At 49.7% G+C, this 13,240-nt stretch overlaps 1 protein-coding gene across 1 annotated transcript in view; it reads right to left on the bottom strand.

The window, feature by feature from the left end:
• Positions 1–13,240, bottom strand: part of PIGL (phosphatidylinositol glycan anchor biosynthesis class L) — a 66,296-nt gene that overhangs the window by 13,856 nt on the left and 39,200 nt on the right. Inside the window, exon 3 of the mRNA XM_004599302.2 lies at positions 1,811–1,901. Coding sequence (XP_004599359.2) covers positions 1,811–1,901 — 91 coding nt within the window. The remainder of the gene's footprint in view (positions 1–1,810; positions 1,902–13,240) is intronic.

The following is a 13,240-nucleotide window of genomic DNA, read 5'->3' as shown; positions in this document are numbered from 1 at the left end:
AATTTTAACACAAAATGAGATAAAAATATTTTTGTCTAGAAGTTAGTTATTTTTTAAGAGGCAATGTCCCAGTTCTGTCTACTAAAAAGGGCAGGAAACATGATCAATCTAATAGCTGCAATGGTCGGAGCTGAGCCAGGAGCTTCTTCTGTGTCACTTTTCTGTGACAGCTTATTATTGTTGTTAAAGATCTGTTTAATTGTATTTGGAAGGCAGAGCTACAGAGTCCACACCAACTGAAGTTGAGTCAATTCAAAGCCAGGAGCCAGGAGCTTCTTCCAGGTCTCCCATGCGGGTGCAGGGGGCCAAGGGCTTGGGCCATTCTCTGTTGTTTTCTCAAGCCATCATCAGAGAGCTAGATCAGAAGTGGAGCAGTTGGGACTAGAACTGGTGTCCATATGGGATGCCGGCACTAGGAGGCATAGGATTAGCCTGTTGAGCCACTGTGCTGCCCCCCTTACCTGAGTAACACCTTAACCCCTGCACCGAACACTTTCCCTAGATTCTTCTTTTAAGGAGGATTATTCAAAAGTTAACCCGGGGCAAACTAAGTGGTCAAGATGCTGCAATCCATCTCAGAATGTCGGGATTCATTCCCAGCTTTTAGCTCTGGTCTCCAGGTTCTCGCTGCTGTAGCCCCTCAGGGGAAGCTTTGATGGTTCAGGTAGCTGGCTTCCAGCCATCCAGGCAAGGAGACCTGGACTGAGCTCGCCACTCCTGGCTTTTCTACTCCTCAGTTTCCCACTCTATCTAGCCCTGGCCATCAAGGGCATTTGGGAAATGAGCCAGAATATGATAGCTCTCTCTCTCTCTCTCTTTGCCTCTTAAAAAATAATAATAAAGGGGGGGAGTCTGGCATGGTAGCCTCATAGTCAAAGTCTTTGCATTGCACACGTCGGGATCCCATATGGGCATCAGTTCTAACCCCGGCAGCCCCACTTTCCAGCTCCCTGCTTGTGGCCTGGGAAAGCAGTGGAAAATGGCCCAAAGCCTTGGGACCCTGCACCTACGTGGGAGACTCGGAAGAGTCTCTTGGCTCCTGATCTCAGATCAGCATAGCTCCAGCCATTGCGGCCACTTGGAGAGAGAATCAACGGATGAAAGATTTTTCTGTCTTCTCTGTAAATCTGACTTTTTAATATAAAATTTTAAAATTAAAAAAAAAACCAAAAACACAAACACAAACACACACCAAAACCATAAACAACCCAAAACCCAAACAAGTGGGGCTTTCCACATATGTGGTGGAGATTTAGATATTAACCCATGAAGGATTATCAATTATCTATTGTGTGAAAAGTAAACCTGTTAGGCAGTTTTGAGCTTGACCCCAGGCTAAGTCCAGTCCTGCTGATCCTAGCAGATCTGAGACATGAACCCCAGTGTGTGCCATTGCCCTGAGACCTGGGCCTTCTTCCCCTAAGGGGTATGCATGGATCCATCCTTCATTTGCAAGTGTAAAATGAAAGCTTGTCATGCTGTCAGCTTCACCATTTGCCCATCTCAAGCAAGCTGCTTGGTCCCTGGAGGCCTCTGCTTCCTGGAGGTCAAATGCACATCCCTGCCAATGTGAAGATGCTCAGGGCAAAGATGAAGGTTGGTACTCATGAGTCAGGTGACTGACAGGTGGTGGAGGGGGCGGGTAAAGAGAACACTGACTAGGTAGGTTTAGGAGAGCGGACTGGGGCTCATGGCCTCTTGTCTATAGAGCGGCCCTGCAGCAGGACTGATTGGGGAAGGTGGCCGTAGGTGAGGTTACAGACCCTGATGGAGGGACCTGGGCTTCCCACGCAGGGAAGCGTTCCCTTACCAAGTTGATGTCATTCATCTCCACATGCCGGAGTAGAGCGCTGGCCACAAGCTCTGTGTCCCACTGCACTGCGGGGTCATCTGGGAAATTCCTGCAAGGGAGAAGTGTCACCTGATCATGGTTTATGTACAGAGAGAGAAATGGGGAGACAGGGAGACGGAAATCTTCTATGTGCTGGGTCAAATACCCAGATGCCTATAACAGCCAGGCCTGGGCCACGCTGAAGCCAGCAGTCCAGAATGCCATCAGGATCTCCCATGTAGGTGACATGGACCCAAGTGCATGACCCACCACCTTCTGCCTCCCAGGGTGCACATGAGTAAGAAGTTGGAATTGGGAACAGAGAGGGGACCCGAACCCAGCTACTGCAAGATGGGATACGGATGGCCCAAGGGGTGGCTTAAACTGCTGTGACACACACCTGCTGCTGAACACCCCTTGGCTCCAGGAGATGAGTGACAGGCAGAGCTGGGGGGTCCTGCCCTTTAGGTATGTAGATTCAGTGAAAAAGAAAAAGATGAGATTTATAAAGACAAGCAACTAGAAATCAGTGGATGATCCATACACACAGCTGGGGGGGGGTTCTGAGCCACGGGCCAAGGAGAAGCCAGCAGGCGTCAATGACCCAAGGCCGTCCACGAGTCGGGTGGAACCTGGACACACACAGCAGGACAGGCCCTGCACAGGAACAACAGTGCCAGGGCCTTGCTGCCTCGCACAGTAGTCAGCGGCTTGCTAGAGAGGCTGCTGGACTCGGACTGGAGCCCTGGTTTCTAGCTGCGAAGTGGAGAGGAGCAGTTGACATCCCCATTTCCACATTTCAGGAATAGAGATCTGTCTGTTAGAGCATCTACAGCTTGACCAGTCTCTCCCTGGCCACATCTAGCTTTGCACAGATCTTTTGGGTCCTTTCTTTTTTCTTTTTTTCGCATCTGGGGCTGTGATGTCACCTGGAAGGAGACAAGACCCCCACCTGGTCCTCTTTGGAAAACATCCATCTTCTAAGCAGAGCCTCATCCCTCCCTGGCCCGGGCCAATGCTGCCTGACCTCTAAGGCTACTTGGGAAGGGATGGGCTCCCTGCTCCTGGCCAGGCAGGTTTCGCTACCTGCCCCGCCTCCCTGCAGACAAAAATGCCAATCAGGGACCCTTTGGGACTTTGGGTAAATTAAAGTGCCATTTCGCTTTGCTTCCTCGGCCACCTGCTCTGGGCCCTCAGGTTGTTTTCGGTACAGGGAAGCTTTGAACTTCCTTTCTTTTGAAAGATTTATTTACTTTTACCGGAAAGGTAGATTTACAGAGAGAAGGACAGATGGACAGGGAAAGATCTTGCATCCACTGTTTTCTCTCCAGATTGCTGCAAGGACCACAGCTGAGCTCATCTGAAGCCTGGAGTCAGGAATTTTATTTGGGTGTCCCACATGGGCACAGGTGCCCAAGGACTTGGGCCATCCTCCACTGCTTTCCCAGGCCATAGGCAAGGAGCTGGATAAGAAGTGGAGCAGCTGGGACAACTGGTGCCCATAGGGGATGCTGGCACCACAGGGTGGAGGATAAGCCTGTTGAGCTACCGTGTTGGTGCGTTTTGTAGCTATAATGAAGTACTGCATTCTAACAGCATTTTACATAAACACAAATAAGATCCCCCCCCTTTCCCTAATGGAAGTACGTTATCCAAAGTTTGGTTTTGCCATCTGGGGAGTGCAAATAAAAAATATTTGGAGATCACTGTTCTAATCTGGCTCACTCCGTATTTTACTCATATTTTCCTGGATTTTTAAAATACTACTTGACTAAGGCAAAATTTCCATAATCTAAAACTCATTCATTTTAAACATGCAACTTAGCAATTTTTAGCAAATGTTCAGAATGTGTATCTTATTTTTACTGGTGTTTTGCATAGATTTGATTCTTGATTCTGCATTCTAGCAGACTAATGCTACATTAGTCATTTATCAGTCAAGGCCCAGCAAGGATGATGGAACCAAGAGGAATCTTACACAGGGACTTGGTTAACCCGCTGGATGGGAGAGGTGAAGGGTCAGGCAGAGAACGATAAAACAACTCAGGGAGTGACAGCAGCAGGAAGCCCCAGCAGGCCTCAAGGAGCCACGGACCAGGGTGACAGTGGAGAACAGAGTGCCAGGATCCAGAGTCACTTATGAAAAAGGAAGGGGAATTGCCCTGCTTTTCTCTCTTCTGCCTCAAGTCCTCCATCGTTACCACCTATCTGTCCAACTACCCAGAAGGCAACTAGTAAGGGGCTCTGGAGACTGTCGCTTCCATCAGTACAAAAACAGCAACATAGCATACTGGCAATGTCTCGCTTACTGCCAATGCTCAAAGGACTACTTACTTCTCATGCCTGCTCTTTCTGGGTCCAAAAGTTGCAAAAAGCACAGTGGTATAGCCACCTGCCTCTTTCTAAGATCTATGGGAATGGGCTTGGCGCAATACCATAGTGGTTAAAGTCTCACCTTGCACGTGCCCCAGGATGCCATATGGGTGCCATTTCTAATCCTGGAGGCCCCGCTTCCCATCCAGCTCCCTGCTTGTGGCCTGGCGAGGCAGTGGAGGATGGCCCAAAGCCTTGGGACCCTGCACCTGTGTGGGAGACCTGGAGGAGGTTCCTTGCTCCTGGCTTCAGATCGGCTCAGCTCCAGCCGTTGTGCCACTTGGGGAGTGAATCATCGGACAGAAGATCTTCCTCTCTGTCTCTCCTCTCTGTATATCTGACTTTCCAATAAAAATAGATCAATCTTATACAAAGAAGAAGATCTACGGGAGCAAGGTGATCGGCCAGTTCATTCCATGTAGAATGATGTAGTGAGCAGTCGGGTGGCAGTAGTGGGGCACTCCAAGGCAAGCATGCTCAGGCTCAGGCAGGGGTTAACAGCCAGCTCTCCCCTCGGGTTATAGACACAGAGTGCACATGGGGTCATCAGGATGTGGTGTGATGTGGCAGACAGAACGCCCAAGTTCCAGCTCCCCTGCTCGCCACGTGAACACAGGCATGGGCTGTGTCGTCAACAAGGCTGGGAGAGCTCCAGCTCGTACCTTGATGACCTTGGCTTGGCTGACCCTTCTGGCTCTGCCATCTAGGACTTTCTGCTTAAACAATTGCTTTTTATTGGTTTTTTTTTTAAAGATTTATTTATTTTATTACAAAGTCAGATATACAGAGAGGAGGAGAGACAGAGAGGAAGATCTTCCGTCCGATGATTCACTCCCCAAGTGAGCCGCAACGGGCCAGTGCGTGCCGATCCGAAGCCGGGAACCAGGAACCTCTTCCGGGTCTCCCATTTTGGGTGCAGTGTCCCAAAGCTTTGGGCCATCCTCGACTGCCTTCCCAGGCCACAAGCAGGGAGCTGGATGGGAAGTGGAGCCGCCGGGATTAGAACCGGCGCCCATTTGGGATCCCGGGGCGTTCAAGGCGAGGACTTTAGCCGCTAGGCCATGCCGCCGGGCCCTAAACAATTGCTTTTTCTCCCCTCTTTGCAGCTTCGGTGAGGTAGAACTGGCAAATAAAAAAAAAATTGCAGATGGGGCAGTACTGGGCAGGTGTAAAACTGTTGCCTGTAACAATGGCATCCCAGCAGCTCCACTTCCCAGCCAGCCCCCTGCTGTGGCCTGGGAAAACAGGGGAGGATGGGGGGGCCCAGGTTTGGCTCCCTGCCACCCACTTAATGAGACGTGGCGGAAGCTCCTGTTGCTGGCTTTAGCCTGAGCCAGGCCTGGCTGTTGCAGCCAGCTGGGGACAGAACCAGCAGAGGGAAGGTTTCTGTCTCTCCATTTCTCTAACCATGATTTTCAAAGAAAGAAATAAATAAAACTTAGTCAATTTTGAATCTACTGTACATACATTAACTATAGTTACCATACGGCATATTTAAAAGTTACTCATCTCAGAAGTAAAAATCCAAATCTTTGAAAGGAACGATGAATCCTCCTCAACTCCTCTCCTCCCTCCACCCTGGGCCATCTCCTCTTTACTCTGTGTCTGCTTTAGATTTTACATATGAGTGAGAATGTGTAGTATTTAAATTCCTACGTCTGGCTTAGCTCACCTAGCCTAAGTCTTTGAGGTTCATCTATGCTACTATGATATTATGGATGATACAGGAAGACGAGAGAGAAAAGAAAAGAGTGAGGGAAGGAGAGAGAGATCAGGCTGAAGCCAGGAACCAAGATCTGCATCCATGTCTCCCATGTGGGTTCCGGGACCCAAGACCTTGAGCCATCCTCCACTGCTCCTGCAGGCCACAAGCAGCGAGCGGTATCGCAAGTGGAGCAGCCAGGACTCGAACCACTGTTCAAATGGGATGCCAATGCTGCAGGTAGAGTTCTGCCTTGCTCTACCAACACGCTGGACTCTCATAATTTTTTAAAATTTCATTCTGTTTGAAAGGCAGAGAGAGATAAGGAAGGGAGACCAGGAGAGACAGACAGACAGACAAGGCAAATATCTTCCATCTGTTGGTCTACTGCCCAAATACCAGCACCAGCTTGAGCCTGGGTCAGGCCAAAGCCTGGAATTCAACCCGGGTTTCCCACTTGGGTGGCAGGGATCCGAACACTGGAGCCGTCATCTGCTGCTTCCCGGGCCGTAACATTAGCTGGAAGATGGAGTTTGAAGCTGAGACACAAACTGAGGCACTGTGATATGGTGCCTTAACTGCTGAGCCAAACATCCACGCCTAAGCTTCCAATATTTATAGATGACCTATTCATATTTAAGTATTTTCCCATTACTGTGCACCCTGCACTTAGAATAGAACCTGGCACATGATAGGCATTTGTTACATACTGTTTCCTTCTTACTATTTTATGTTTTCTTCACTGTTTCTTTCTGGTAAGTCAAGAGTAAGAGAAATTATTATTTATTTATTATTAGGAATAATATTGATCTCTTAAAAAAATTTATTTATTTTTACTGGAAAGGTGGCAGATCAGATTTATGGACAGAAGGAGAGACTGAGAGGAAGCTCTCCCATCCGCTGGGTCACTCCCCAAATGGCCACAATGACCACATCCTCAACCCAATCTGAAGCCAGCAACCTCCTCCAGGTCTCCTACGTGGGTGCAGGGTCCCAAGGCTTTGGGCCACCTTCCAGTGCCTTCCCAGGCCACAAGCAGGGAGGCGGATGAGAAGCGGCACAGCCAGTACATGAACTGGTGGCCATATGAGATCCCAGCACTTTGAAGGTGAGAATTTAGCCACTGAGCCATCATCATGCCAGGCCCTATTCATTGATTTTGACACTAGTGTTGCTAAGCAGCTCCTGATTTGTGACTGTAAATAGCAGAGGAACGTATATATTCGTTCCAAAACTCCTTGTGTTATCTAGCTCTCAGTCTGACTGATAGCACTCTAACACAGACAGTATTTCCAGAAGCAGGGAGAACAGAACCTTGTACAGGATCCAATGCCTCTAGGTTCCTTCCTGCATAGGAACACATCCTCTAGGGCCTAGCTTTCATGCTATTTCCTCCAGGAAGATTTCTGCAAGGAGTTTTGGGGCCAGCTGTGAAATTTAGAGGGCACAACCCCCTCCTCAACTCCCCGTTTCTGACACACCATCTACCAGGTTTAGAGGTTCTTCTCCAAGCTGCCCTTGGGTTGGACAATTTGCTAGAAGGACCCACAGTACCCACTCCCTGGGCATCTGGGTGTGGCAGTGCATGCTGGGTGCTGCCGGTCGGTCGGGGAAGCCTAGCAAAGCTCTGGCTCCGAGTTTCCACTGGGACTCTTCCCGTAGCCCTTGGTCGATTCATGGATCGGTTAGCTGCCCAGAGGTTGATTGCAGCTTTCCAGAGTGCACGGCCAAGAGCCACCACCCACCCTAAGCAAAGACACTGCCTGCCATATCAGTATGACCCAGATTGGCTCCCAGGAGCCAGGGGCAGAGGCCAGATCTCTATCAAGGCAAGGCCAAGTTGATTTTGTCTGTATGTTTGTATTTTTTTAAAAAAGATTTATTTTGTTTATTTTAAAGGCACTGTTACAGAGAGAGAAAATGAGGCCATTCACTCCCCTAAACAATTGCGACAGCCCGGGCTGGGACATACTAAAGATTGGAGCCAGGAGCTTCTTTTGGGTCTCCCACATAGGTGCAGGGGCTCAAGGACTTGGGCCATTCTCTGCCCATTTCCCGGGTTCATTAACAGGGAGCTGGATTGGAAGTGAAGCAGCCAGGATTTGAACTGGCGCCCATATGGGGTGACAGTATCACTGGTGGGGGCTTTACCCACTAGGCCACAATACTGGCCCCAAGTTCAAGTTCTTAGAACATGTCTTCTTTATATTTCAGAGCCTACGTTGGACTGTGGCCCCATGGAGTCCCTTTAGCACTCCATTAGGGCCAATGTTCTACAATTTTCTATTGTGTTGTGTGTCTCCTTACCTAAAGTTAAACAAAATGACCTGTTTTCTCATTTCTTCTATTTCTCCTGTGGTCCGTGGTATAATTCAAAGTCAAAGAGAATGATCTACTTCAATGAACAGCAACTCAAAGCAATTGTGCTGCGGCGGCGTGTAAGGCGTCGTGTGAGGCGCTTGAGGAAGAGGACAGAACTCGTCCCCTTCTGTGAAGTCACAAACTGCCCAGTCAAGTCCCTGGGGGATTGTGACTTCAAGCAGGAAGTTGAGAACATGGTGACCTTACACTGGACAAGACCAGGGTATGATTTCCGCAGGGAAACAAGGCATAACCCGCCGCTCCACCTCAAAGATCCCCTCTGGCCTTTAACACAGGTGGATGTAACCGAGGCTGGGAAATTGCAAGCAGATCAATACAGATACAGCAATTCCTTTCAAAGATCAACTGCCCGAGTTAACCTTTACCTAAAGTTCAATCCTGGTCGGCTCAGAGGCCTGGGAACTTCTGTCTGGTTTGGCAGGCAGATGAGCGGTTCTGCCTCAGATAACCTCTGCAGGATGTAACTAAGACGGCTTGTTTGTGACTCAGCCTTTGGACGTCTCCCTCAGAGACAATTGCTGAGTGACCTCTGCCCGTTTTCCTCCCTTGCTCCGAGCTTGGCTTGGCCGGCTGGGACTTGCTTACTGTGACTGGAGCTCCAGTAGCCACCTCAGGGCAGGAGACCCGGGGAAGACCAGCCTGAGAGGAGGCGTCCAAGCCCTGAGCGCTCTCAAAGGCTGCTCTGAACAGTGTCCCTACCCCACCCCTGTTCCTGTGCACTTCCGGGGACTCGTCGTAGAATCAACTCCTGACTCATGGATGCGGTGATTTTTGAAAAGCTTCTGGCACAATCAGTTAGGTTGTGTTCAGTTTTATAAAAAGTTTATTTTTATCTATTTGGAAGGCAGAGAGAGAGAGAGAGAGAGAGAAAATTTTCCTTCAGCTGGTTTGTTCGCAATTTTTGTTATTGTAATGAGGTTGTAAGGAGCATGTTTGCAGGAATCTCTCTATGTTGCTGTGTTAGCAAATCATCGAAGTGTACTTTTGGAGTCAAAGGTGGAGAGAAGCAGGTGTATGTCTCTCTGGTGGGAACCGCATCATGGTTTGAGCCACCTGCAGTGTCAGCATCCCATAGGAGTGCCGCTGGAGTCTGGCCTGCAGGGGAAGCCGGCTCAAGCGCTTGGGGTCTGCACTCTGGGGGGAAGCTCCTGGCTCCAGGCTATTGTGGCCACTGGTGAGTGAACTTTCAGACAGAAGACTATTTTGTCACTCCCTCTCTCTAATTTTTTTGACTTGCCAAAAAAAAATTGTTTTTTCCGGGCCAACAGGCACCGTGGCCTAACGGCTCAAGTCCTCACCTTAAACGCACTGGGATCCCACATGGGCGTTGGTTCTAATCCCGGCAGCCCTGCTTTCCATCCAGCTCCCTGCTTGTGGCCTGGGAAAGCAGTCAAGGACGGCCCAACACCTTGGGACCCTGCACCTGCGTAGAAGACCCGGAAGAGCTCCTGATTCCTGGCTCCTAGCTTCGAATCAGCTCAGCTCTGGCCATTGTGGCCACTTGGGGAGTGAATCAGCAGTCGGAAGATCTTCCTCTTCAACTGCTTCTCTCTATATATCTGCCTTTCTTGAAAGGAAAAATAAGTACAAGTCATATTAAGAGTTCTATCTGGATCCAATGCTGTGGCACATGAGGCTAAGACTGCCTGCAGTGCCAGCATCCCATATAGACACCAGTTCGAGTCCCAGCTGCTCCGCTTCTGACCCGGCTCCCTGTTAATGTGTCTGAGAAAGCAGTGGAGGATGGCAAACATGTGATCTCTGCAACCACGTGGGCAACTTGGTAGAAGTTCCGGACACCTGTTTTCAGCTGTCCCAGCGAGGCCATTACAGCCATATAGGGGGTGAAGCGCTCTTTTTCTTTCTGTGTCTTGTACTCTCTCTTTATAAATATAAAAAAAATTTTTTTAATATTTATTTATTTTTTTTTTTTAGGTTTATTTTATTTTCATTACAAAGTCAGATACACAGGAGGATAGACAGAGAGGAAGATCTTCCGTCCGATGATTCACTCCCCAAATGACCACAACGGCCGGTGCTGCGCTGATCTGCAGCCGGGAACCAGGAACAACCTCTTCCAGGTCTCCCACGCGGATGCAGGGTCAGCCAAGAGTGGAGGTGCCAGAGTAATGGAAGCACCTGGCCAGAAAGAGTGAGAGCCCCTGCTGCATGGGCCTTTTAAAGGGGCTTGCGAGGGGAGTGGTTGCACAACAATGCAATACCGTCCCCTCTCAGTTGATAGGTGAGTCACAGGTGGGCAGGAGTAAATACTTAAGTGCTGTGGGCTAAGGAGGTGATTAGTGCTCGTTAGGATGGACAGGAACAGGAACTGGGTTTGTAGCTAAAAACACCTGGACTAATTGGACTTCCAATAACCTGGCTCATTTAGGATGTGGGGGAAGTGATTGAGGATGGAATTAACATTCCATTGCTGTTAGGACCCACCTTCAGGACAGAGGGTAGAGAACACAGCCAAATTTCATTTGCCCACTGTCAATGGGGGTGCTGGTTCTCACTGGCTGCACCCCATAACATAAACTCACTTCCTTCTACAGTGTGAATGATCTGGCAAGAAGTGAATCCCTCAGGGCCCCGCTCAGTGGCTTAGCAGCTAAAGTCCATGCCTGCACGTGCTGGGATCCCATATGGATGCTGGTTTTAATCTTTAATCCCAGCAGTTCCACTTCCCATCCAGCTTCCTGCTTGTGGCCTGGGAAAGCAGTTGAGGATGGCCCAAAGCCTTGGGACCCTGCACAGGCATGGGAGTCCCGGAAGAAGCTCCTAGTTCCTGGCTTCAGATTGGCTCAGCTCCGACCGCTGTGGCCCCTTGGGGAATGAATCAGTGGATGGAAGATCTTCCTCTCTGTCTCTCCTCCTCTCTGTATATCTGCTTTTCCAATAAAAATAAAATAAAATCTTAAAAAAAAGAAGCAAATCCCTCCATCATATGGGAAATTTCAGAGGCACTAAAGGGTCAGCAGGGAGTAGGACAGAATACCTACATCGGAAGTCCACAGTTTCATCTTGTTAACCAACACTCCCCTTCTGGAAATCTCCTGTGTAGGAGGCCATGTGAAAGCAGGAGCAAAGCCTCTGAGACTTGTCAAGCTTCTGGCTGAAACACTCCAAAATTACCTGACCCGCACAGGTGCTCCGGGATGAGGTGTCAGTTCCAGCCACAGACAGGAATTCCAAGGCAACTCCTTCACTGCTCCCTACACTCCAAAATGAGGCCTTAGCAGGCCTATGAAGACATTAAAAAAAAAAAGGTACCGTGCTCAGAGTTCCTAGGCGCTTTTTTTTTAATGATTAGCAAGGGCTTTTCGGGACCCCAGCCCTGCAAGGCAGAGGTGTCCACTGAGGGGCACAGGGAGCCTCCCACACCACCTGGTCAGGTCGAGGACGAGGGTAGGAAGGGATTGCTGCTCTTTCTTCCTGACACATAGCTTTCAGGAAAATTCTAGCCATTCAGTTCATCTCGCCCAACCCTCTCAGCCCAGTAATGGTAAGGTGCCAAGTTCTAAGTTATCTGGGAAGGCAGCAGATGCTTATAGTGCAGTAGGTTATATCTTCCCTTGGGGACACCCACATCGTAGTGTCAGAGTGCTTGGTTCAAGGCCCAGCCACTCCGCTTCTGGTCCAGTTCCCTGCCAAGCCCTCCTGGGAGGCACAGGTGATGGCTCAAGCCTTTGGGTTCCTGCCAGGTTGGTGGGAGGCCTGGATGAGTACCGGTGGCTGGCGCTGGCCTGGCCCTGCCCCAACTGTGGCAGAACTTTCAGGCAGTGAACTAGTACATGGGGGATTTTTGTTTGTTTGTTTGCCTTTCAACTAAACAAAGTAAGCAAATAGTTTAGAAAGCTAAGATGTCCTGATTGGACAGTTACAAAAATCAGGCAGTTTGTAAAGGAAGAGATGCAAGCATGCAGTGTATTCTTTGCAAAGCCAGTGCAAGATGCAGGCGAGCTACGCAAATGAAGAGCTGAGGGGAAAGGGGAATGTGTGGAAACTGCTACATCTGCAAGAGCCGGGCAGTTTGACCAGAGGTGATTACTCGTGTCCTCTGATCCTGCACTTCTAGATTTGTCCTAAGGAAATGAGTAGAGGAGTCCGAAGGCCCAAGTCAGCACGGGGCAGAGAGAGAGAGAAAGAAAGAGAGGAGAGGAGAGGAGAAAGAGCGCACACCTAGAGTGCTTGCTGGCTGAGATTGCCCTGGGAAGCAGGCTGCAGTTCTGCCGTCCTGCCACTAGGGGGGCAATTCTCTAACTTCCTGAAATGCGGCAGATGAAAAACGCTCAAGATAACACGGAGGATCTAGGGCACTCCTGAGCAAAGCAAGCACAGAAACACCCGAGGCGAGGAATGGCCATGTACGACAGGGGCGGTTACAGTGTCGCTGCACTTTTCATGTTGCTTGTGACTTCTCAAAGAGAATGGAACTCAAACGAAAGAGAAATCGAAATGTATTTCAGGGAACTCAATCGTGTAAACAGATCTGTGAGAGAACTTCCTTTAAAAGGCTCTGTAGTGTATTCAAGTCCCCAGAGAGCTTAGCCCCGGGTTTCCCAGAAAGCAGAGAGCCTGGGCAGAAGGCTTGAGCTGAGCGTGTATTTTTCTGGGACAGTGTGACCCCAGGAGCAGGAGCAGGTGACAGGGACGGAGGGACGCCTTGTCAGCATCTGTCCAGGAGGAGGAAGTGGGAAGTCTTGTCTCCGTTGAGGGCTGGCTTCTGGGATGTGTGTGCCTGGACACCTGGGATTCTGGGGGAGTGGCAGAGAAACCCGGCAAGGAAAGCAAGTAGTGCAGAATTTGAGGGCCTGAGGTTGGCAGGGGCCCCACAAGGCGCTGGGAAGGGAGGGTGCCTGGGTCCCCTCGCTGCCAGTGCAAGGTTCAAAGACAGTGAAAGCAGAGAAGGCTGCAGTGTTGTGGATTAAAACCACCCCAGGCACCAGAGG

Source organism: Ochotona princeps, chromosome 17, assembly GCF_030435755.1.
Source record: "Ochotona princeps isolate mOchPri1 chromosome 17, mOchPri1.hap1, whole genome shotgun sequence".
NCBI classification, from domain to species: domain Eukaryota; kingdom Metazoa; phylum Chordata; class Mammalia; order Lagomorpha; family Ochotonidae; genus Ochotona; species Ochotona princeps.
The sequence above is the reverse complement of the archived record's forward strand: the minus strand, read 5'-3'. Positions and strand labels throughout refer to the sequence as shown.